General features: G+C 37.7%; 4 protein-coding genes and 1 long non-coding RNA gene across 7 annotated transcripts; 1 reads left to right on the top strand and 4 right to left on the bottom strand.

Annotated features, from left to right (window-relative positions):
- Nucleotides 1-879: 879 nt before the first annotated feature.
- LOC132706625 (odorant receptor 2a-like) lies at nucleotides 880-3,959 on the bottom strand. The gene is made up of 5 exons (XM_060678073.1): nucleotides 2,200-3,959; nucleotides 1,534-1,633; nucleotides 1,378-1,476; nucleotides 1,170-1,325; nucleotides 880-1,101 (listed from the first exon to the last, which is right to left on the bottom strand). Exons 1-5 carry the CDS (start codon nucleotides 2,976-2,978, stop codon nucleotides 1,048-1,050), a joined length of 1,188 nt encoding a protein of 395 aa, XP_060534056.1. The 5' UTR covers nucleotides 2,979-3,959; the 3' UTR covers nucleotides 880-1,047.
- A 1,907-nt stretch (nucleotides 3,960-5,866) lies between these two features.
- LOC132706627 (odorant receptor 9a-like) lies at nucleotides 5,867-8,795 on the bottom strand. Its single transcript, XM_060678075.1, has 5 exons — nucleotides 7,999-8,795; nucleotides 7,309-7,408; nucleotides 7,159-7,257; nucleotides 6,951-7,106; nucleotides 5,867-6,891 (listed from the first exon to the last, which is right to left on the bottom strand). The coding sequence occupies exons 1-5, from the start codon at nucleotides 8,775-8,777 to the stop codon at nucleotides 6,838-6,840; spliced, it is 1,188 nt and encodes a 395-aa protein (XP_060534058.1). The 5' UTR covers nucleotides 8,778-8,795; the 3' UTR covers nucleotides 5,867-6,837.
- A 264-nt stretch (nucleotides 8,796-9,059) lies between these two features.
- On the top strand, nucleotides 9,060-23,558 carry LOC132706623 (odorant receptor 2a-like). 2 transcript variants are annotated; one of them, XM_060678070.1, is made up of 7 exons: nucleotides 9,060-9,326; nucleotides 19,420-19,807; nucleotides 20,301-21,083; nucleotides 21,164-21,263; nucleotides 21,311-21,409; nucleotides 21,473-21,628; nucleotides 21,685-23,558. In XM_060678070.1, exons 2-7 carry the CDS (start codon nucleotides 19,791-19,793, stop codon nucleotides 21,736-21,738), a joined length of 1,209 nt encoding a protein of 402 aa, XP_060534053.1. In that variant the 5' UTR covers nucleotides 9,060-9,326; nucleotides 19,420-19,790; the 3' UTR covers nucleotides 21,739-23,558. The 2 variants fall into 2 exon arrangements, with proteins under 2 accessions (XP_060534053.1, XP_060534052.1); XM_060678069.1 differs by lacking the exon at nucleotides 9,060-9,326 and adding an exon at nucleotides 14,622-14,894.
- LOC132706630 (uncharacterized) lies at nucleotides 12,631-14,410 on the bottom strand. 2 transcript variants are annotated; one of them, XM_060678081.1, is made up of 5 exons: nucleotides 13,623-14,410; nucleotides 13,384-13,483; nucleotides 13,209-13,307; nucleotides 12,952-13,153; nucleotides 12,631-12,897 (listed from the first exon to the last, which is right to left on the bottom strand). In XM_060678081.1, exons 1-4 carry the CDS (start codon nucleotides 14,390-14,392, stop codon nucleotides 12,959-12,961), a joined length of 1,164 nt encoding a protein of 387 aa, XP_060534064.1. In that variant the 5' UTR covers nucleotides 14,393-14,410; the 3' UTR covers nucleotides 12,631-12,897; nucleotides 12,952-12,958. The 2 variants fall into 2 exon arrangements, with proteins under 2 accessions (XP_060534064.1, XP_060534063.1); XM_060678080.1 differs by having other exon boundaries at nucleotides 12,998-13,153.
- On the bottom strand, nucleotides 20,569-24,730 carry LOC132706640 (uncharacterized). Its single transcript, XR_009619614.1, has 3 exons — nucleotides 23,958-24,730; nucleotides 23,567-23,898; nucleotides 20,569-20,679 (listed from the first exon to the last, which is right to left on the bottom strand). It is a non-coding gene; the product is annotated as an uncharacterized LOC132706640 (long non-coding RNA).
- Nucleotides 24,731-24,795: the final 65 nt, after the last annotated feature.

Raw genomic sequence — 24,795 nt, 5'->3', positions numbered from 1 at the left:
AAAACTCCGAATTGTTTTCCGAGGTCGATGTCTGTATAATTAAAAAAGATATTTGAAAAGGGATTTAGGTGTCTGAAGGCTCATTCTATCCGCTAATGCCACGTTTTCGCAGAGGCTTTCGAAATTGTGTAATTTTTATTATACAGGGCGGTAAACTTCACATTCCGGAACCCATTTCCTAATATCCTTATTAGTTTTGCAAATATTATGGATCACTAAAAACAACTAAATATTTTTTTAACAGTTTTGGCTGCCCCGCAGTTTATTAAAAGTGTGAGTTTGTGTCCGTCAGTCGCATTTTTATAAAAAAACGTAAGCTAGGATATCTTTTGTGTGGAGTTTTTTTAAGTTATTTATGAATCGGAAAGTTTGGGTTATAAGGAAACTGTTTGACTTCGATAGCTGAAATTTTGATCTAAATTTTTTTCAGATGCTAAAGACATTCAAAATAAATAAGAACTAAAAGTTCAGATTTTCACTAAATTATATTTTGACATGACAATTGTTTCGACAACACCGTATCTTTATCAAATGTATATGATAGAAGAAATAATATTTTATCTAAAGTAATGTAATAACGATAATATAATAAAATATATACTAATTTCAATTATGCGTAATACTAGCTACATGTACAAAATGGTCCGCAATAAATGCGCCAAAAAGCAGTCCTAGATTAAACTCGTGAATATATTGAAATTGTTATTTCTTTATATTTCAAGCAATTTTTGAAATATCAACATGAAAACTTGGATCAGGGGGTTTCTGCAGATGAGCTAGAAAAATTACATTTTTTTTGGCATAATAGGTAGAGGGCGCCCTTTGTTATTTTTTTAAATTATGATAGGTAAATATTATGTGATAGAGATCGATCATGCATAACTAAATAAAGGTATACTATATTTGCTTCCAATAACTATATCATTTTCATTAAAACACATAAAAAACGGCCTCGAAAACCGGTCCCAATTTCAAAGTAAATGTCAATCAGGTACCATTGAAATTGTCTGTCCTATATGCTTTAATTTACTAGAATAACAAAGAAGCTTATTGTGAATTTTGAGCCATCAAACTGACGTAAGAATACGATGCTTTCAAAATCTGAAACACAAAAATATTTTCGGGTTTTGTTTTTCAATTAACTGTTTAAAAAAATGTCAAAAACTCACAGCCAATGCAGACTGCATCGTCATGGGATTGAAAGGACCTATGGTCAGCTCGAGCGGTCTCCGAGTTCTAGTCAAAACGGTCAATATCATTTTCTTAACCTCCTCGTTTTGGTTATGCCACGGGCTATCATACAGGGCCTCCGACAAAGCGAGACTCTGTTGAGATTTTTGTTGGTATTTCGCTTTCCATTTAAGCTTACACTATTACCTGGACTTTTATTTCGTCAGTGGTCAGACCCAAAATAAATACCTGGATCAACACGAAGCACAAGTAGCATGCCGGTGCTAATAGCATTTTTGGATCGTACTGAAAATAGCACATATTGCGTTTTTATTACGTAACTGAAATTAAACTCTGAAATACCGTTAGGAACTGAACTGAGACTGCCGCTAAGTTCAGTGAGTTCAGGAAATATTCGAGCAGAAGCAAATTTTTGATAACCCCGTTTAAATTCGTTATAAATCTGAAATGAAAAAATATTTGTGGTTACAAAATTTCAAAATCGGTAAACTATTACTGGTGGTCTCTAGATAAGAGCTAAAATTATAACCACATCGTCTTCAAAGAAAAAATATGTTTCGTATTGAAATATTTTCTTTGAATGAAAAGATTTAAAACGCTAGACATGCTTTCGTCAACAAAAATAGCAATATTTAATCTTCCGAAATGTCAACTATGACAAATAGTAGTATTTCGTATTCAATTGTTGTCTTTGTATGCAAAGATTATGGAAACTTTACGCAACACAAATAGCAGCTTTCCTAGTTGTAGTAGCTTAGTTGGTAGCCACAATTATTACATCATCCAGTTCTAAGAAAAATTATATTTTGCAGTCAATTTCTTTTTAAACAAAAACAGCTGCGGCTCCCAAACTTATTCCACGATCCGATACATATTTATAATAATTCAGAGAATATTTATGCTTGCAAATGTTCAAAATTGAGAAATAATCACTAGTAGTACTTAGTTAACGGCTATAATTACAACATTATCGAACTTAAAGAAAAATTATGGCAAATAAAAACTTACTCCATTATCCGATAATGTTCCACTACATGTAGTTTCAAATCTGCCAACGCGCGGTCTTGTCGTATACCTAGTTTTCGGAACCTGATCTGGAGACACTTGAGGGCTGAAACGGCGAAGGTTATGCAAGCATAGACGATCCCTTTCGTCGAGACTACAACGATCGTGTTAAAGGCCATCACAACTTCGGTAACCATCAAAACAAAATTCTCGTGTTTGTGCTTGTTCACATTAAAGTAATACAAGTCGAAGAGAATCGGTCTTTCTAGAGACGCGTTATGTACCCTGTTGTAGGTGACCACTTTCATGTTGGACCAGAAATTCTCCCAGATGAGAGTGGCTCCCGTGACAATCGTCAGTACCAGGAAAGTGGTACTCACAACATTGCTGAAACGGATTTCTTTCAAGTGGGAGAGCAACATCTCGTCATCTTCTAAAAGCATCAGTCTCATCTCTTCTATTTCAACGCGAGCTACGAGGTCGGTGAAGCTACGGCTTCGGATGACGAGAGTTATATAGTACGTTACTATCAAGACTATGACGAAAGAAAGTTGCTTGAAGGTATCGGGACCTGCAAATTTTGTCGCCATTGTTATCCCGAACTGGACAGTCATCGAGAGAGCCAGAGTTGCGAAGTAGACGGTGATGAAAGTCGAATACAATGCGTAAACTATGATGGCTATGGGATGTTTAACGGGTAGCTTCAGTTTCCACAACCCGGCAATTATCAGAAGAATTTTAGAAAAAGACAAAATCGATTTGGATTTTGCTATAGTTGCCATCGGGCTTATAACTACGGTCTCAGTGGCGACGAGAATTCAAACAGTTCCTTATAAAGGCCAAAACCACCCCTTTCCACAGGGGCGTAAATAAAAGGCGATATTCCGATATATTTCCCCGCCCACGAAAACCGCACATGCCCTGTAATTATCCGAATGACAGAGTTCGTGCTTTTTTGCGATTTATGCTTGCAAACCAAACTATTATTATAGAGGCTGGTGTGCCAGTCGGACTTTATTGGAATATTTAGATTTTTTTTTTAGAAATTATAATTTATTCATTTGGTGGATGAAGTTTTTATCTACCTCAAACAAGGTTGCCAAAGTTGAGATTTCTTTTTACGTGGTTATTTGGTTCTACTGAAACAACATTGTTGCCTGGTCAGTCGGAAAGATCGTCAATCACACTAAACGACTTGCTATTTACCGCTTCAAATCTTCAAATCTATGAAATACACTGTCAGAAGATACCCAAGACATCTTGAGATGTAATTCCAATTGTGAAAAAAATTCAATTTGTTGTTGGTCGACATTTTGGAATGTATGTTATTCTTTCGTCGAGGTTAAAACGACTATATTAGACAGTTTCTGAATTGTTGGCATTTGTAATTTATAAATTTTATTTGGTAAGCGTGCACAAAAGAAGCTATGATATATGATCTGCTAGCTTATTTTACTCTTTTGCTTTGCTTGATCTGTTTGTTGGTGTATGCTTTTAATATACAACTATAGTTTGCATCATTTCTCTAGTTGGTACATTATACATGATATTTTTACCTATTCGCTTTGTTCAATCTAAGAACACTAGAACTTTTTATAAAGTATAAGGTTCTTCGGAAAGTCATTTCGTTTTTTCCCGTCAGAGGACTTAATTACGTTTTTTCGAAACCAACTTCACACTTAAGCCGCATAACCATTATATGTCTTGAGAGCTGATATCTCAAGGCTTGTGTGTGAAAAAGTTCTATTAATTCTACGCAGTAGTTTTTGGTTGGTGCCCTTTTAAATATGGAGAGCAATAAGCAGCATTTTCGTCATATTTTACTTTTTTACTTCAGAAAAGGTAAAAATGCTGTCCAAGCGAGAAAAAAATTGACGGATGTGTATGGAGAAGGCGTGTTAACAGTACGCCAGTGCCAGAACTGGTTTGCAAAATTTCGATCCGGCAATTTTGATGTCGAAGATGCACCACGGTCTGGAAGGCCGGTCGAAGCTGACAAAGATGCGATAAAGGCATTAGTTGATGCAAATCGGCGAATAACCACACGAGAGATCGGTGAGAGATTAAATTTGTCGAATTCGACTGTTTATGGCCATTTGAAAGGCATGGGCTTAACCTCGAAGCTCGATGTGTGGGTGCCCCATGTCCTTACGGAGCAAAATTTGCGTCGTCGCGTTGACGTGTGTGATTCGCTCCTCATACGTCAAGAAAATGATCCATTTTTGAAGCGGATTATTACTGGGGACGAAAAATGGGCTGTATACAACAATGTTAAACGCAAGAGGTCATGGAGCGGAAAAGATGAACCGGCTCAAAGCGTGTCAAAAGCCAACATTCACCAAAAAAAGGTGATGCTTTCCGTTTGGTGGGATGTCAAAGGAATCGTTTTTTTTGAGCTTTTGCCGGACAATACAACGATTAATTCAGAAGTCTATTGTCATCAACTGGACAAATTGAATGATTCAAAATTGATTGAATGGCAAAACCTTTACCTCAAATGAAGATGTCAAAAACCACCTGAACCAGTTTTTTGCCAGCAAGGACCAAAACTTTTATGAGAGGGGAATTATGTTACTGCCAGAAAGATGGCAAAAGGTGTCGGACCAGAATGGCCAATATATAATTTAATAAAATATTTATTCATTATACGAAAACTCTCTTTCATGTTCCCCAAAAAAAACGAAATGACTTTCCGAACAACCCAATAGTTCGGTGATTTGGAAACATGGTATGGACAAGCTCAAAAACTTTCTGCAGCATCTCAACAGTCAGCATCCCAGCATCCAGTTTACTATGGAGACTGAAAATGACCAACAACTTGCATTCTTGGACGTACTAGTGAGGAAGCGAGGTAAGAAGCTGGGCCACACAGTTTACAGAAAACCAACCCATACGGACAGATACCTGCATGCTCTATCCAACCATCACCCAAGTCAAAAGCATGGGGTTATCAGAACCCTGACAGAACGAGCCCGAAGGATTTGCGAACCGGAGAATCTCCAGATGGAACTTGAACACCTAAAAACTGCGTTCGAGGCAAATGGCTACAGCAAGAGGGAGATCGAGAGATCAATGAACTCAAGATCATCAAGATCACGGGATACCGAACAACGACCCTCCACCTCCCACGCATATCTGCCCTATATTCCGAGTGTCACCGACAGGATTGGCAAAGTATTGAAAAGACACGACATCAAAACAATCTTTAAGCCTACAAAGAAGATCCAGCAGACCATCAGGTCAGCGAAGGACAAGAGGGGTTCACTTTCAGCTGCAGGAGTCTACCGCATTCCGTGCTCATGCGGAAAGGTCTACATCGGAACTACGAAGAGATCAATGGGAACGAGACTTAAGGAGCATAAAGCAAGCTGCAGGCTAGGACATACAGAGAAGTCTGCAGTAGCTGAACACGCACTGGGCAGCGGGGAACACAGGATACACTTTGAGAGCTGTAAGTTACTAGCATCGGTCAACGGCTATCACAACAGACTAGTCAGGGAAGCCATTGAGATACAAAAACACCCACACAATTTCAATAAAAAGGAGGAGACCTTTAGACTCAACCAAATCTGGAACCCGATCCTTAGGAATGCCCGAGCAGTACCGATCGTTATCCCGAGACCAACCGAAGCGGAACAAGCCCCGCCCACCACCAATCGGCATAAATACAACCTGCGCAGGAGAAATCGTCAGTGTACGTCCAACATCGGGGATGGAAGGACCTCTGAAGAAGCTCGCCACTCGTGCTAGCGAAACGTTAGGAAGTAATTCCAATCGACGACGGCCTTTAAACCCGAATCAAGATAATAGCTTATCAACGGGCCGCGAAAGCCTTAACCAATTTAACCCAATAGTTTCTTATACGTATATGCAGCAATAGCAAAACTATGTGTTTTTCAATCAAGTAATTAATCTATAATTAAAATAATATTAAGCTACATATTCTTAGTGGATTATTTATAAAAGTATGCTAAATATATATTTTTTGGCAGGTGTTGGTGGGGATGTTTGAAGCAAATTTTGGTTTTAATTCTGATCAAATAATACAGCATAAAAGGAAACCTTCTTCCCCGAAATTTAATCAAAGCAGTTAGCCTAAGATCAAGTGGAATAAATGAAGATCAAGTCGAATAAATCAGGATCAAGAATATTTATAAAAGTATCGTATATATACATTTTTTAGTACACAAAAGGAAACCTGCTTCCCAGAAATTTAATCAAAGCAGCTACCCTAAAATCAGGTCGAATGAATCACGATCCCAATTTTAGATTGTGAACTTTATTTACTGTGCATTTTGGTATATCAGGATAACCTACGAACACGAAGCGTGGACAAGAAAGCCGATTTCGGGTTTATTCTTGAACAGGAGAACTTTTTACAAAGTGTTTTGGTAAAGTTTTTCAATTTTTAGTGAAATATCGAATATCGAAATAGCAATAACGAAAAATGTCAAATCAATCAATTAAAAGTATCATAAATATACATTTTTTGTCACAAGTTGTTGGATGTTTGAAGCAAATTTTGGTTTTAAATCTGACCAGATTATACAGTGTAAAAGGAAACTTTTCCCGGAAATTTCATCCAAGCAGCTAGCTAAGAGGCAATGAATCAAGATCTCACTTTTAGACTTTAAGCTTTTTTTATTGTGCATTTTGGGATATCAGGGTAACGTACGAATACGAAGCTTTCAAAATCTAAAACAGAAAATGAGTGGCCGCAATTTTAATTATTACACCAATTTTCGATCACTTACCGCCAAAGCTGACTCCATGGTCATTGGATTGAATGGCCCTATGGTTAACTCCAGAGGCCTTTGAGCTCGAATCATTACGATCCGGAGCATTTTCCTACAGGTCTTGTTCTGGTTGTACCAAGGGCTATCGTACAACGCGTCTGACAGTGCGAGACTCTGTTAACACTTTGGTTAGTATTAAGTCTTTAAATAAAGTATTTTGAGTTACCTCGACCTTTATTTCATCCGTGACGAGACCTAAAATAAAAACCTGTACCAGCACGAATGTTAAGTAGCACGCAGGTCTCATTAGCATCTTGGAGTCGTACTAAAAATGGTGTAAGTTACAATATGTCATAGAAAGTTGCGTTTGAATTACCGTTAGGACCTGAACTGAGACTGCAGCTACGTTCAGCGAGTGCAGAAAATACTCGAACAGGAGCAAATACTTGATGGATTTGTTCAAGTTCTCTACGAATCTGAAACAGTCCATATAAAGCACAATATACGGCGCAGTCGGTAGGATGGCATCAAATATGATTTTTTTTGTTGTTCTTTGAAAAAATATATTGTTTGAGGGGCGCGGAGCTAAATGAGGGGCATAAACACCGTCTCGGATGACTGGATATTGGTGACGAAACGTCAGCAAGTTCGACTCAGCAATAACCGACGCAGGAGGAATCGAGAAGTTTTGTAAGAAGTATTCTTTAGCTCTTCTCTTCTTAGAAAGTCAATTTTCACAAGATGCAGTAATATTTGTAACCATTTCCGACCCATGTGTTTCACCGATAACTCTGCGTATCGTGTTTACTACGTCTACATCTACTTTGAGGCTTCATTCCGTATATTTTGATACCAGGCTTATCTATGTGCACCCGCCGCTCATCTCTTTCATCAGCATACTTTTGCAGTAACAACATAAATGTTGATACATTTTTTTTGATCATACATAACCGAATTTAATAACAATACTTGAACGTTATGAGGATCATTTTTGAGAATATGGGCAAGTAATTGCAACTAGAATGTTTTACTTAGTTACTTACCATTACCAGAATCTCATACTCACTCAATTACTTCCTGGTGTTCCTGTATTAGGAGTTTTAAATCGGCCAAGGCGTCTTCTTGCCGCAAACCTAGTTTCCGGAACCTTATCTGCAGACATCTCAACGCTGACGCAGCAAACATTATGCAAGTATAAACGATAACTTTCGTGGAAGATACAACATGGGTGTTGATGACCAGCATGATCTCCGTGACTATCAGCATTAGAGTTTCGTGTTTCCGTTTGTTTAAATTAAAGAAATACAAGTCGATGAGAATGGGCCTCACGAGGGAAGTATTATATTTCTTGTTGTAGTTGAGCACCTTCATGTTGGACCAAAAGTTTTCCCAGATGAGGGCTGCTCCCGTACAGATGGACAGAGCGAGGAAGGTAGTGCCCACGGCATTGCTGAAGCGGATTACTTTCAAGTGGGAAAGTAAAATTTCCGCCACTTCGCTACGAGCGAGTCTCTTCTCCTCTCGTTCAACTCGAGAGATCAGCTCGACGAAACCGTCGCTCCTGATGACCAGCGTGACGTAATAGGCGGTGCCTATGATTATGACGAAAGAGAGGTGCTTGAACAAGTCCGGATTGGAAAAATTTGTCGTCAACGTTATCGCGAACTGCACGGACATCGACAATGCCAGCATCGCGAAGTAGCCTGGCATCAATTTAGAAAATACCGAGTAAAATTTGACTGCGGCGGGATGCCGGAACGGTAATTCAAGTTTCCACATTCCGACAGATAGCAGGAAAATTTTGGAAATTGATAAAATCGACCGACGTTTCGGTGCGGCCGCCATCGGAACTGCCGTGGCGACTGGTGCCTCGATACAGATTTTTATAAGGCAACGACACCTTACCGATCGAACATACACAAAGACTCCCTTTGTTCCGCATATCGTGACACGCCCACCAGAAACAAAGCTTCTCTGTTATTATGGAAATGACTGAGCGCGTGACGTTTTCTGGTCTCTGTCGTCTATCATTATCAAGAAAACTGACCTACCGTATTGGCTGACTCAGCGGCAGTTGTTGCTTTTCCTGTCTAGGTTCGAGTGGATATGTTTTTATTTTAGTCTATTAGTCTTTTAGCATGGAATGCCCATGTAATATTAGGAAAGGTGTAAAATAAGAGTCCACGTATTGATGTACAAAATGCTAACGCATACTCCGAACAAACTTACGTCTCAGTGATGCCTTTGCTAGCGCCTTAAGCTAATAGTCACTTGACTAATTGAAGATCTGTTCAGGAGCTGTTCATAGACTAAATTGACGTATGATTGGTGGAGTGGTGGAGGAGTACAGCGTCAGCTAACGGATAATTATTTACTAGATTCACACTTTTGGTTGTAAGTACAAGTATTAGTAGTACGTTTTCGCAATACTACGCTAATTTGTTCTGATACTTGCCGTACTGTAAACAATAAACAATCGGAAAAGAAAACACGGTTCCTTCTAATCGACTAACCAACATGGATAGATCAACCAAGCTAGGACGTTATCGAATTGGCCCGTTGTTTCAAGTAACACCATAAAAAAATCCAATATGGATAGATCAACGAATAGGTCCGTGAGTCTCAATCCGGCGTTGAGGCAATATGTCTTGTAGTATTTCAAGATAACGATTTCCTTCAAAAGTACAAAATTTTGCAGTTCCTAGTATGAAACAAGCGACATTTAACCCGAATCCACCTTCTTGCTCACTAGGGTGTATCAAATGTTGATTTCCAAGTGACCAATATCTAGTATTATGTTTATTAAACATTCCAGCGCTACTTATATACGAAAACCAACAACCAACAACAACAATACGTCTAAAGCAAAGTCCTTTGGTGGATGCGTTGACGTTCTGCACAACCTTGATATGGAAATGGTATGCTTTACAGGAAAGTTTCTATGCCCTGTCTGAGTGCCCCCGTCTTAAAGGATACCAATTACTCTGTGTTTCATATTGTACTTCGCGGCCTGCCAGGTGGTCCAAACTTTATCTCAAATGCATGTGAAAGTAAAATATTACGAGATATCCCGACTCACCCGTTTCTAAAGTTCATAATTTCTGAGGTACATTGTTTCAAAAGTTAGCCGCTTGATTTCATAAAATATATGAAAAATAACAATCTGCCTTCATCTACATAAGACCTGCATTACTTTGAATCTTTCCAAAATGAAACAAAATTTTTGGCACTTCCTGTAGTTCTCCAAATGTATGCTTGATTGCCTTCACTTTAAATCGTGGAAATAGTGATTCTTGAGAAACGACTGTTAAAATCAACCTTCACCAAAGACAGTATTTTCAATTAAAATAATAAATTAAATTCAAGGTGTATTATGTAAGACTAAAACTAAGTAGAGCTTTAACAGCTGAAGTTCCAAATCATCCACTTTTAGACTGAAGAAAGCCGAGTTGAAGATATTTGATTACGACCTAATGACTCCTGTAAAACTACTTAAGCGGATCTTATTATAATAGAGCCTGACAGTAAAGAAACAAATATTAAGCAAATAATGTATTTATAAATAACAATAAGTATATGATAATATTATGAATTTTTTATTTTTTAATATTAGAATTACCTTTCGAATACCCAATTTTTGGTCACTTTTTCTTCACCATAATCAATTTAATAGTAACAAAATAACAAACAAACCAAACGAAATGAAAAAAAAATGGTGACGAAAATTCAGTGACTGATGTTTTTAATGATTATTTATTACAAAAATAAATAAATAAAAAATGCCCAATGGTCAACATAGCAATTTGATACTTAAAATTAGATTTTAATTATCCAAATGCATATCAGACAATCTAAAGGCTCTCTCGGCCTCCGTCGCGTTCCCCCCAATAGTAGTCCATATGATAAGACACTATGAAACAGTGCAAAATAAACTATACGGAGCGTGCTTAGCGAGATTTAACCTCGCAGTTGTCTCAGAACAAAAACCTGAGAAGACAATTTACCGCACAGGTAGTCTATATGAGGCGACCAGGTTAAAAACGCATCTTTTTGCAGAGAACCACTGCTCAATCATGGAGAGTGTAGTGACAGTCTTTTTATTTAAATTAGTTGGATCTTTCTCCGATTCAATCAATGTTGTGTCATCCGCATAGAGTATACTGCGAGCAGCATTTGTTGCAAATACCACATCATTTATGTATATTATAAACAAAAGTGGACCAAGGATGGAACCCTGAGGCACTCCATTAGTAATGTCCAACAGAGCGGATTCCCGATCATTCCAGACAACATATAGCTTTCTTCCGGTCAAATAAGATTTTAAAAGGGCTATGGTATTTTCACGAATTCCGTAGTACTCAAGTTTAGAAAGAAGTATATTAGTATTGACGCAGTCGAATGCCTTGCTGAGGTCGCACATCGTTACCGAAGTCGACAGGCCCTCCTTAAACCCATCAATCGCATGCTTCACATGCTCAATCCCTGTGTATAAGGCACGGATGGTGGACCTACCTGACCGAAAACCAAATTCTTAATCTGTTAATAATTTCCTTCGATCAAAGTAAGCGATAAGTTTATCTTTTATTATCGACTCAAAAATTTTTCCAATGCCATTGGCCTGAAATTATCTAAGATATTAGTATCCCCTTTTTTATGGAAACATCCCTCTTCAATGCTATTGTATATTGTATTGTATTAGTAACGTAATAGGTTTCAGAAGTGAAGATATTGATTGCTTAATAATATTGGCATTTAGACCATAATAGTCAAGACAATGAGAGTTTTTTTAGTTTTAAAATCGCTCCTCTAACATCACTCTCCACAACTGCTGACAAAAGAAACAAGAAATTGGGTCTAGTTGATCTGGAGATGTAGGTCATAGCATCTACTACTGAAGGTGTGGTGCTATCCGTTATCTCCGCTGATACAGAAGCAAAATATCTGTTGAACTCCAACGGAGTAATTGTGCTTAGACCGTCTCTCCGAATTAACAATATTTCATGTCGTTTTAGATTTTTAATTTGAACTCAGAATTATCTATATATATGTAAGTATGAAAGTCTTGGTTACGTTTTGAACTATGGTATTTTTTTTTAAGACAGAAAAAATGCTGGCGCATTTGTTTAAGGTTTTCATTGAACCATTTAATGGTTAGTTAGAGAGATGGAGCAATGGATAGTTGAGTTAACAATGGGAAAGAAACAGTCGACAGCTCCCCTAAGTTGTTCAATAAACATAGAACAAAACTCAACGCCACTTTGTTCGTTACTGACAAGTTTGGGCCACTCAATGTGCTCCAGACTGTGGCCGAACGCAGTTATACGTTTTTTATTTATTAACCTTCTTTTAATTTTATCATGATTAGGACAAAGTACTGACGAATTAACTTTTATTAATTGTCCCAAATGATCTGACAAAACGGGGTCACAAACTAGGACACTTATCCGTTCACTAGGAAAATTGGAAAATTGGAATAACAAAGTATATACCGGACGTCTATCGCGGAATCCCATACAAAGACAGCATAATTTTTGGAAGCAAACAATTCGATTCTGTTATATCTGATATTATAATAGATACAGGTTAATATTTTAGAGTTGTTCATATCTTGTCAATAAAATCGCAAACAAGTTTTTTGAGAAAATTTTTATTTTAAATTTTAAACAAGAAAATCACAATAAAATTGTTATGGACGTACTGTATATGCCGGTAATTTTTTACAGTAAAATTTGAAATGTGTAATTTGAATTTTGCTCTGTACAATGCGGTATTTGATTTTGCTAATGCCCTGCTGAGCCTTGAATTATTTAAACGTTTATTTTAATATTTCATCACAGTTTCTGCATTCTGATTTCACCCACCAAAGCAAAGTTTTCGAAATCTTAGGAATCAATAACGATCAACAACGATATTACTGATAGCCGTGCATCATAAGGGTAACGTACGAGTAGGACGCCTTCAATATCTAAAAATAAATCATTTTACGCCAATGACATTAAAATATTTTTATTCCAGAGACAAATGTATTATGTCAACCATGTAATTTTTTCCTGAGACATACGTACAGCTAGAGCTGACTCCATGGTCATAGGGTTAAAAGGTCCTATGGTCAACTCTAGGGGTCTCTGAGCTCGAGCTATCACGATTAGTAAATTTTTTTTCACACGTCCGCCTTGGTTGTACCACGGACTATGGTATAGAGAATCGGATAACTTCAGGCTCTGCAATAATCTTCGCCATTTCTAAACCTTTATGCCTATAGCGTAGCTAATTCACCTGAACCTTGATTTCGTCTGAGGTCAAACCCAGAATAAAAACTTGGACCAGCACGAAACAAAAGTAAAACGCCGGGGTTAGCAGAGTTTTGTTTTGAGACTAAAAATGAAAACAAGATCAGTTCCACAAATCCATGTTCTCATTAGACAATCACAATCATCAACAATCGATTTACCATAAGAAACTGAATCGAAACTGCTGCCATATTCAGTGAGTTTAAAATATACTCGAGCAATACTAGAAATTTTATAGAAACGTTTAACTTTCGCACAAACCTAAAACAGAAACCTGGTTACAGAAACAATTTGCCATTGAGAACGAAAAAGTTCATTCCATGGCCTTCTACTGCTTCACCTTCATTTACAATTGTCTATTGAAGTAGAAATTCTTTTGCTAACAATCTTTGCGACTCACTCTATAAGCTTCTGGTGATCAACCACCAAATCATTCAATTTTCTCCAGGGATCCTCCCTACACGACCCGACCTTCCGAAATCGTATCTGAAGCTCTTTCAATGCTGACGAAGCGAACATTATGCATGTGAACACGATCGCCTTGGTCGAAAATAGAATCACGGTGTTGAATATAACTGCCAGCTCTGTGATGATCAGCACCAACGTCTCGTGCTTGCGTTTGTTCATGGTGAAATAGTACAGGTCGATGGTGATGGGCCTCTCTAGCGTGGTGTTATGTTTTTTATTGTAAATCGCCACCTCCATATTGTACCAAAAGTTCTCCAGAATCACGGTGAGTCCAGTTCCGATAGTGAACGTGAAGAAGAACAGCAAAATCCTCCAATCATCTCGCACCTCGTTCAGATGTGAACCTAAAACCTCCGGATCTTCGGAGCGAAGCATCCGCCCCTCCTGCTCGATGACCTGGGCGACTATTTCCGTAAATCTATCGCCCCGTGTTACCAGAGTAATGTAGTACGTGATCAGAAGGCTAATGGCGTACGACAGCTGCTTGAACATGTCCTGATCGAAATCGGAACTGACCGATATCGCGAATTGGATACAAAGCGATGCCACGAATGTCGGAAAGTAAATGTTAATAAAGGCAGAGTAGACCGCGTAAATCTTCGTGGCTATTCGGTATTCAATGGGTAATTGGAGCTTCCACATGCCCACCGAAATCAGTGAAAACTTTGAAAATGTTAAGATCGATACCTTCGGCATAGTCATTTCTGATATTGCCGCTAGTCGCACCGCAGATTGGTAAAAACGAATTCCCTAAGTCGCCGTCTCTCTTTAAAGAGTGAAGGGATCTAAATAAATTATGGGTTGGGCGTTTCGTTTACATGGCACTTTTCCGGGAATTTTCCCGGTCTGTTGTTTTGTATCTACCCCGCCCTATAATCCTGGAAATGATGGTAGCCGATACATGTACTTTCGCATTCTCTGTGGGGAAACCTCGACGCGAATAATAGAGGCATATAGGCGACGTTTGCCGAAATAATGGATAATTTTATTGACACTCGTTGTTTGAAGATGCAGCAGAAAATACTTAGATTTGATTGAAAGATTTTGGAAAATTCATTTGGATAGAGTGGAGATAATTCAAAAAATAAAATAAAATTAATTTGTTAAGCTGGTCCGTTCAACAAAGTGAAACCAAAAAAGGATATTCCAGATATTCAAGTGTCACTGGACCTATTTATATGGGTCATATGCAGGGTTATTTACGGTGAATATCCAATCAGACGTTTATGGAGAATGAGTTACGGTATTAACCTGAAATGTTGGTTACATATGTAAGTGAGTATGAGCGGTGTATATACTCGTATATCAACTTTGGGTTTTTTAATGGAATACCCTTTATATTATTACATTTTTAGATTCTGCGAAACATTATGCAACTTTATTATGTCACATGTATCATACCTATCTTGAACAACCACATAACTTGATATAAAATGATAATTTTTTTCGCAACCCGTACAGCTAAACACTTGAATGTTTGGTTAGTTACCATGAGAATTAACTTATCGCGTTCATAAGATAAAGCCCAATTAGCATGACAAAAAATCCATGTTACGTAGGAATTTCAAATAGAACACCTCACATTTTATATTGGCACTTAAATGAGCAATTAATTTGCCATCTAAAGTGCCAAACTATAGTATATCTATTTTCACTGGTTTTCGAGTTATAAACAAAGAACCAAAACATTGCAATTAAAGCGAATTAAATTAATCACATTTCATCTGGGTACCAGGCGCTGGCCGGATATGGAGACGTTTTGTGTAAACAAATAAGCTTAATATTCCATTATTAGCATGGTAAAAAGAGTAACTGTAATAGTGAAAAAGTGAAATAATTTTTTTTACAGACAACTAGATATTGGGTTTGACTTGAGTTATTCGGTTGGATCAAGTTGTTGAAAAGCTTGTCTAAAAATGGAGTTTTATAAAATCTGTCTTTAATAGTGCACCAAAGGTGTAATTTCTGGCTAACGGGATGGTCAATTCCATGGAAATAGACGCCTTATCCGTCGGTTTGCAAACCTGATTATAAGTTCTTGACTTACTCTATTTGTGCAAGGATTTGCTGGCGAGCATCAGTAATAAAAATCTTTTTTTCTGGAGTCTACTGTTTTCGTTTCAATTCTTCTAAATTTACCACCAGTCTACGAAATTCAGACACTGTCATTCTGTGTGCGACAACTTTGTGTGTTAAAATTTCAAACAGAACTTTTCTGTCTGGCATTTTTCAGACTTATGAAACGTTACGTTAAAACGAAAACGAAAAATAATTTAATTTTTTCATATTTAATATTACGTATTACTCCTCCTAGCAATTTTTGTTGAAACTGTAGATTATATACCAGAGTAACACACAAACAAGAATGAGGATGCTGAAATCGGAAATGTCGTTTAGAAGAATAATGAATAATTAAAGACATTCGTTGGAGATTTAAAATGAACCCGAATAAAACTTTTCAAGCTTTATAATTGAAAGTGTATATTAATTTGAGAATTCGCGAAGCCACCCTGAATTAGGTAGCCAGTAGCCTACGGCAGATATGCAGAATTTTAGAACTTACTTGTCCAAATATTCATCTTCATTTTTAGACGTCACTACACTGACACACTGGTTTATTGTTATCAAGGCGTCAATAAATAAAAACACCAAATTTTACTTAAATTTTTTAATTTCATTCTAATGCATTAACCTTTCAATATTTATTCGTTCAAAATTCACTTTACAGATATCGGTCTGTATCTAGATATCACTTAAATTACTCTTCAAACTCTCCAATTATCAGATGTACCCGTACTTATTACAGGGTTGGGAACGCGCCTCCGGATGTTGACCTATTTGCTCTGAACTTTGAAGCCTTCAAGATGGTACAACAATTAACATTCTGTAATAAAAAGCTGTTTTTAGTTCTTAGTTTGATTTAGGTTGTAAGGAATAATTTAAACTAAGTATCATTTTTTGAGACATTTTGTTCATTCCTAAATAAAAATTCAGATTCGCATTGTCGAATTACACATCCAGGAGTACCCGTAGAAAATGTCTCGACACAAACCCCTTCATTACTATCGCGCAATCTGGCGATGGGAGATGGAATGTAGCAGCATTCTCAGTTGGTATTCCGTCAGTCTATTTTGTAGCAGAACGTGGGTATTGCATACTGTGAGGAGAGCTGAGAAAAAACCATCTGGTAATTATAAACTATTTAATTGCTTTCTGAAAGCAGCTATTTTTTTTTTGTTAACATTTGTGGATAAATTAAAAAGTCAATTTTCGCAAATTTAGCATACATGTTCAATATTTCCAGTATATTCCTTGCCGCATGTAGTCGAAGCCATATTTTATTCCGCATTCGTGCCCCACCCAAAATGTTAAGTTAATTTTGCCAACTTATCAATCTGCTACGGCTTTCAAAATATAATAACAATTCACTTTTTTAAATGAATTATCCGTTTTCTGGAATAACGAAAATTAATTTAGTAACTTAATAACTGAAACTTTTCGTAACTGGTGATGAAAAATTCATTTCGCCATTAAATTCGTGCTTTGACTCCTTGCATTACCAAACTTAAATAATTATCACTTTTTCTAAGGTCATCGCCATAAATCAAGAAACAAGACTTGTTTCCATAGTAGCTAAAAAATTATATCATATCAAAATTAGAAAAAATTGTGTAAAACGCATTGGGAATCGTTATTGCGTGCGCCAATTACGGCTTCGATGATGTTTAGACTCGATTTTTGAAAACTGCTTATCTAACAGATATCAGAGAGTTACTCTTGACAATGTAAGTTCTGAATTCTCCCTGTTTCATTAGTTGTACCGCAAGGTTCTGTCCTTGGACCTATATTATCCTTAATTTATATTTCTGTTATTTATACGTCTCTCGAATATTTCAATTTGCAATCATTTGCTGATGACACTCAGTTATTTCACTCCTTCGATCCTAATTTTATATCAATTTGGATTTATATAATTCATTTCTGTATTCTTCTAGGCATAATCTTCAACTTAATGTTAAAAAATGCAGTCTAATGTTCTTTTCTCCTAAAGCTAACATTGAACAAGTATCCCAAATGTAGTTATTAATTAACGGTCAACGTTTGACAATTGTGAATTGTAATAAAAAACATTGGCGTTATATTTGATTGTAGACTTACATTCGTGAATATGTATCTTTGCTGGTAAAAATATCTTATTTGGTTTTACGCCAGATTTATTTTCGCCTTGCGTAAATTTGATAGGATTTCCCACAAAATTCAGGAACTTAACTGGCTAAAAGTTGACAGTACTTTCAGGTACTTTTTGGCGTCTATTATTAAGACATCCAATCCGCCCTACTTACGAGCAAAATTACAGTTTCGAAATGTTTAATCGGTGGCTTTAAGGCACCCCTACGGACTCTCATTGCCACGATAATGTTTATCTTTATTCCGCAGATCAATTTCTTATAACGCTGTTGTATTTTTGAATTGTACGCCCGATTCAGTAAAATCGCATTCAATTAAATTCTATAAAAAATATTTCAGGTTGAAACTGGCATCTTGTAAAATAATTTGATTTTCAATATTATTCTTTTTATTTTTACTTTTAATAACTTTCCATTGTTACTTATTATACTATATTTAATTTATCAATGTAATTATAACTTCCTATGTGGTTCTCAATTTAAACATTAAACTTTTGCTGGACTTCGTCTCTTCTCTACTGTATATTTGTATATAACAATATACAGCAATAAAGGCAATATTATTATTATTGTTATTATTATTTCATTTTAGTGTATTTTTTTAAATTTTTCGACCAAAGCTTAATTACCAACATTTTTGAAAGCGCCTTTCTTAAAGCAAAGTGGATCCTAACGCTTCCACCTTCGAGTCGGACACCATAAAACAACTTGTCTTCATTATTAGTATCCTAATAAAGAAGTATACCATTATGGTATGCCACAACATCAGTTTTATCGAAATCAAATCGCACATTGTAAATGCGGAACCGCCTGTAACAGATCTGAAGCTGCAACATCATGAACATGATCTTTGTCGTGTTCACTTTCGTTACTGGATTCACCCTGGCTATGGTCAATTATCTAAACAATTATATTATATATTTTAATATAAACGAACATTGAATGATCATCCGAGATGTGTTTCAATATGATGGTAATCTATCGACCAAGCTCATACACATGCGTCATATTTACCTCATCCATGCTGTAGCAACTCCAGATCAAGTTCGGAAAAATTGGTGTTCATAAGGCAGACACGCTGCCTGCTTTGAATGCGCATTGAGCGTTAGCACGTGGAAGGAAAATGTTGCTGATGCCAAAGACCACTGCCGCACTCACTGTTTAATGTGAACTTCGAAACCCAATCAACAGGCCAGTTTGGTTCCATCGGGCGAAGTTTAGGAAGGTCTTCTTTTCAGGATGGCACTTACTCTAAGAAGGTGGGACTGCCAAGTGACATGAGACTGCAAACACAGCGCACCACTATTTCTGCAAACCTGAAACGGCTCGTCCGCTTCGTCTCCAATATTCAATCATTCCAAAACATACTACTTCCGAGTACTTCAAGTCACATAGCACGCCCTAGCAAGTTCTTTACATATTTAACAAATCAAAACATTATTATTCTTTTGTCAACCTAATTTTTGTTATCGTAAAATCAAGGAACACTTTAGAAAAAAAAATGTGCTGGCTTTAAAGCTATTAAATCAACAAATTTTTTAGTGTTTTAGAATAAATTTGCAATTAAAAAGAGAACAGAAACCGTCGCTGCTTTTCGAAAACTTATCAAATCACAGATCGAAAACAATATCCGAAGTATACGAAAATATTGTAATGTGTCTATATCGAAATACTGCGCGAAATATTCATGAACCCTTCAGGAATAACTGCAGGAAATGCGACATTGTAAAATTCCCGTCTGTTGGGATAATTGCAAGGCGGCATCGGAAGAAAAATTGCCGGTTGTAGGGCGGTTTAAAAGGAAACTTCCGACACGTACCCTTTCATTATCGCCCCACAGCTTAACGATCTTCTATGGACTTTTATTCTGACTCGAGTGGAGTTGGTAGTTTGCGAGCGTCGCACCGCGTTGTATGCTGGAGGGAACTGGGTGAGTGAGGGAGGTTTTATCTCTTTTAAGAACTGTCGAATGTTTCTGGTACGCTTTTTCGGGAACGATTGTTAAATATGTCGGTCCGGTGTTTTTGACAGAGTTGAATACGACCAGTTAAAAGACCAGTCCTATGTGTTTAAGTTTATTAAAAGTGTGTTTGCTGACAACTTGAATAAACTAAAAGCAAGATAGTTAAGCAAGTACGTGAGATGTTTAAATGAAGAAGAAACTTACAATTTTGAAACAAAATATGTAATAAATTAAAAATCGTTAAGATTTATTCAAGTAGTAACAACAATAAAAATAATAAATATTATCTTAATTATGAATATTAACTCTTTCTTTTATATCAGTCATAGTATTACTGAAAATATCTAATCTAATTTATCTAATTTTGCTTAAATAAATTGAAAATACCAATTTCAGCAAGCCCGATCCTTACACAATTGTGTATTTTAGAATAGGGAGTAGAAAACATTTTCCATTTCAGAAATATGGCCGCCGATTCAGGGAGACACCCATCAATCCTAACTCTCGCTAGATACTCCATGACTTCGGTCGGCTTCTGGAAATACCACAGCCAAAAAAACCCTCTGAAACTCTTCTACAGTACCTACTCCGGTTTTATCGTCCTTTACTTCATGACGTACACGATTTCAGTAGGCATAAAATTCGTCATTACTGTAAGCGCCGCGTCTACCGTAGACTCTGAGATCATCAAGCAACTATCCTTCATCATCAGTTCGCTAATCCCGATGTATGTCGTTATGGTCTGTCGCAGCTCCGGATTTAACGAGATCATATCACTCGTCCGCCGTGAGGAACAGAGCATAATAACGAGCGACGACGCTGACATTTTAAAATCGCACCTGAAACAGATCCGAAGAAGTAACGCCGTAAACGGAATCTTCTCAGCATTTGCGTGCTGTACTGGGTTCGCCATGGCATTAGAAAATTATCGGCCCAATGTGAAGGTAGCGCGTTACAATAGGGAACATAACACCACTTTGGAGAGGCCTCTTCTCGTCGATCTCTACTATTTTAAACTAAACACTCAGAAACACGCAGATTTACTGTTGGTGGTTTCGGAAATTTGTTTCATATTCAACACGCTGATAATTTTATCGTCCAAGCTCTGCGTTTATACGTGCGTGATATTCACCTCATCGCTGCTAAAGAAACTACAGATTAGGTTCAGCAAAACAGGTCTGCGTCAGGAACACAAGCTGGCCGCTTTGAAGAGTCTCGTCATGGAACATCAGAACGTAATTGAGTAAGTGAGTTGTTGAGAGTAATCTAGAAAGAGTTTCTATCGTCTAACACATTCCTAGTTTTGAAATGTTTGGCTTTCAGATTTGTAGATAAGTTAAACGTTTCGATCAGATACCTCGTGCTGCTGGAGTATCTTCTTAACTCGCTGAACGTGGCCGCAGCATCCGTTCAGTTGATCACGGTGAGTCCAAAAAAGTATTTTACTTTTGTGAAAGACTGGTGTTTCAGTACGACAAAAAGATGTTGTTAATGCTCTTTTTCTACGTCAGCTTTCTGCTGATGCAGGTTTTCATTATGGGCATAAGCGCCAACGAAATTAAGGTTCAGGTAATGGAATTGTGATAATCATCGCGTCACTGATGCTGATTGAGAAATTACCGACACTTGCAGAGTATTACACTATCTGATGCTCTATACTCTAGTCCATGGCACGAGCAAAGTGAAGCCACCAAGAAAGTATTATTGATCATGATTGCCCGAACTCAAAGACCCTTGATGTTAACCATAGGTCCGTTCGGCCCAATGGCTATAGAATCAGCTTTGGCAGTAAGTTAATAAACACCAGCTCTGGTGGAAAACTGCAGTATTGCTTTTAATTTTAGGTCTGCAAAGCGTCCTACTCATACGTCACGCTAATGATGCAAAACGTCCACTAGATGTATTCGAGTTTTTTTGAAACCAATCGACTTGCACCTTTTTTGACTTTTTGGCAGTTAATAAAAAAATTTATTTCGAATCTTTTATTTATACTTTTTAAATGCCCTGTATAATAGCAATTATTTTCAGTGTATGCAGCACCTGCTTTTGCATTTAAATTTTGCAAAAAGAATCGGTCTAATAAACCTTTAGAAAGATATAAAAGAACCCCGCAGTAGTAGGCTACACTTTAGTAGTAGGAACACTTTTTTCAGTGAAATCGTCGTCTTTTTGCCAGAAAGCTGCGTTGTCCGGACATCGGGCTATATGTTTTTAAAGGCATAACTTCGTTAAAATCCAGCAGTAGTCCGCCTTTTTATCGCCGTTCCAAGCGCTCTTAATCGCTAACTGCTCCACGATTTTCAGGAGAATAGTTCAAGTGTGAAAACAAGAAACGTACTTTCGAACTATATTACAACCTAGACGTGTGTATTTTGAACAATATTTTAGTAGTTTTCCAAGCAACTTATCAATTACTTCATTAAATGAACGTAAATGAAAATTTTTTGTAATTTTATTTTGCTTTAAAAAAATGCAATTTTATCACTTTTTTCAAAATTTTTAAAATGACTCTCTTAATTCCCGCCACCTAAGCCTAATCTGGTGAAAACGATTTAGTAGGTAATCTATAACTCTCTTTTTGATTAGTTTTTCCTATGATCAAGCATTGTGATTTATGAAATTTTGAGCAGTGTTCCACCGTTTTCAAGCTAATTACCTACCTAGGTCTACCAAACTTTTTGACAGACGTTTTTATTTTGAAAACTGATTTGTGTCATGTAATGGTTTTTTTACAAATTTAAAAGGAAAAAACGGTATTTCTAAAATTACTTTTTAATTCAACAAAAAATAAAATCCTATTTAAAAAAAGTGAAAAAAAATTATTCCGACCTTTTTGAGTGAACTCTTCATCTTTTTGCCAGAAATGTGCGTTGTCCGAACATTCAGCTGTGTGTTTTAAGTGCATATCCCGTTTTAACCCCGGGGATCGCGATGTCATGGGCATGCCGAGTGACGTCATGATCCCCGAGATGACCTTCTTTGACAAATGGACCTTTCTCTTCCCATTAAGGGAAGAGTGGAGAAAGGGCAGAGTTGGGTCCTGGGATGGACTCGTCTGGTACACGGACGGGTCCAGAATGGGAGATTTGGCCAGAGCTGGAGCGTACTGTGAGACAACGGGATCGATCTTGTCCGTGTCTCCGGGTCTGCACCGTGTTTCAGGCTGAAATTGTCGCTATATTGATGGCGGCGAGAGAGGTGCTTCGTCTCAACTACGGAAGCAGAAGAGTATTCTTCTGCTCCGATAGTAGAGCTGCACTTATGGCACTGAAGTCAGTGCGCACGCGCTCCTTGCTGATAAAGGAGAGCAAAGGGGTACTGAAGAAAGTGGCCGAGGCGAGCAATGTCACGTTGGTCTGGGTCCCGGGTCACACCGGGCAATGAGGCAGCGGACACCTTAGCCAGTCAGGGCTCCTCGCACAGGCATATGGGACCAGAGCCCCGTTTGGGGATCGCCCCGTGCGCAAGGCGGTGAGCTCTCGAATCCTGGGTGAGAGAATGGGCCGCGGTGGGCTGGAGAGTTGCTCCGGGAATGAGGCAGGCCAGGCTTATGATGGATGGGCCCGCTCTCCTGACTGACTGACGTACCAGAAGTGAATGTAGAGCATTAACACGGGCCTACACAGGACATTGCAGGCTTAGGAGGCATCTTTGTTTGCTAGGCATGGGAGACGACCCGGAGTGCAGGTGCATGGAAGGGGGGAAGACCCCGTATCATCTGCTCACCGTCACCGAGTGCCCTGCTTTGATATTGACAAGATTTGGAGTCTTCGGAACGGCGATCTGGACTCAGTGCACGGTATTGGGCTAAAGGAGTTGCTGACCTTCTATAGGAGGGGCGGCATTCTGGACGCCCTCTAGCACGGTCTTGGGGCACAACGGGCCAATCTGGATGCCTAAGTGCTTGGACGCCCGAGGGGGCGTCCCCCTTAAATACCAATATCAATACCAATCCCGTTTTAACATCCAGCAGTAGTTCGCCATCATAGTTATGCTCCATCTATCTTGGTATCGCGCTTCCATTTTCTTAATGTCATCTTCCTGTCCTTCGCTAACTACTACAACGTTTTCCACTGTGAAATAGAAAATGCACTTTCAAACTCATATTACAACCTACCTAGACGATGAAAGTGTTTCCAAGAGTTCCCAAGAAACTTATCAAATACTTCTTTAAATGAAACCCAGGCTGCGGCCCAGATATCTACATCAGATATTGCTGGAAATTTGTTCAACAATTATTTGAAATATTTGTCAAGGACTTTAACAGTCTGCTTCATCAAGCCAAGTTTGATATGAAGAGGAGGCAGTAAAACTTTTTTGGGACCAACTAAGCTATCTCTTAGCATCTTTTTGTTACTAGGTGTGAATCTTGTTCTAGAGGTCCGTTCCATTTGAGTTCAATGTCTATCCCACTCACAAATAAAACATGGAAATTTTGTGAGAGCCTCCTGTTGTCTCAAGAGCATGCACAGCACTCTAAGGTCACCGCAAAGCATCCACTGATGTTCTTGGTTGTTTATTTTCTTCAAAAGAAGTCCTAAATTTTCATACGTTTTGTTTTAAATGTACCGAATGCGCAACGGGAACCGAAGCCAGTTCGTTACCATTGTGCAAAACTTTTACTTTACTTTACTGACGATATGAATCCATGAACATTACACTAACAAAAATAACAATCATCACTGTGATTCCTAGGTTAAAGGTGAAAGATTTCTTCCTACCTTTTTGTAAAAGTAAGTTTCTTAATGCTTCAACGCAAACGGAACAAACAGTTTGAGGAGTCCATGACTTGTCTTGGTCTCCAATTTTTACATCAAACTAAGCTTGATATACACACAAGATAATTATCATCACGTCAGTGTATCTTAATCATTTTTATTTTATTCCACTTAAATTAATCTGATTTGGTTATATTTTCCCTTGGATATATGTGTGCGAAATAGATACCGTGGCAT

This window comes from Cylas formicarius, unplaced genomic scaffold (assembly GCF_029955315.1).
Source record: "Cylas formicarius isolate icCylForm1 unplaced genomic scaffold, icCylForm1.1 PGA_scaffold_8__14_contigs__length_24414737, whole genome shotgun sequence".
Lineage (NCBI taxonomy): Eukaryota > Metazoa > Arthropoda > Insecta > Coleoptera > Brentidae > Cylas > Cylas formicarius.
Note: the sequence above shows the minus strand (reverse complement) of the source record. Positions and strands in the feature narration are given on the sequence as shown.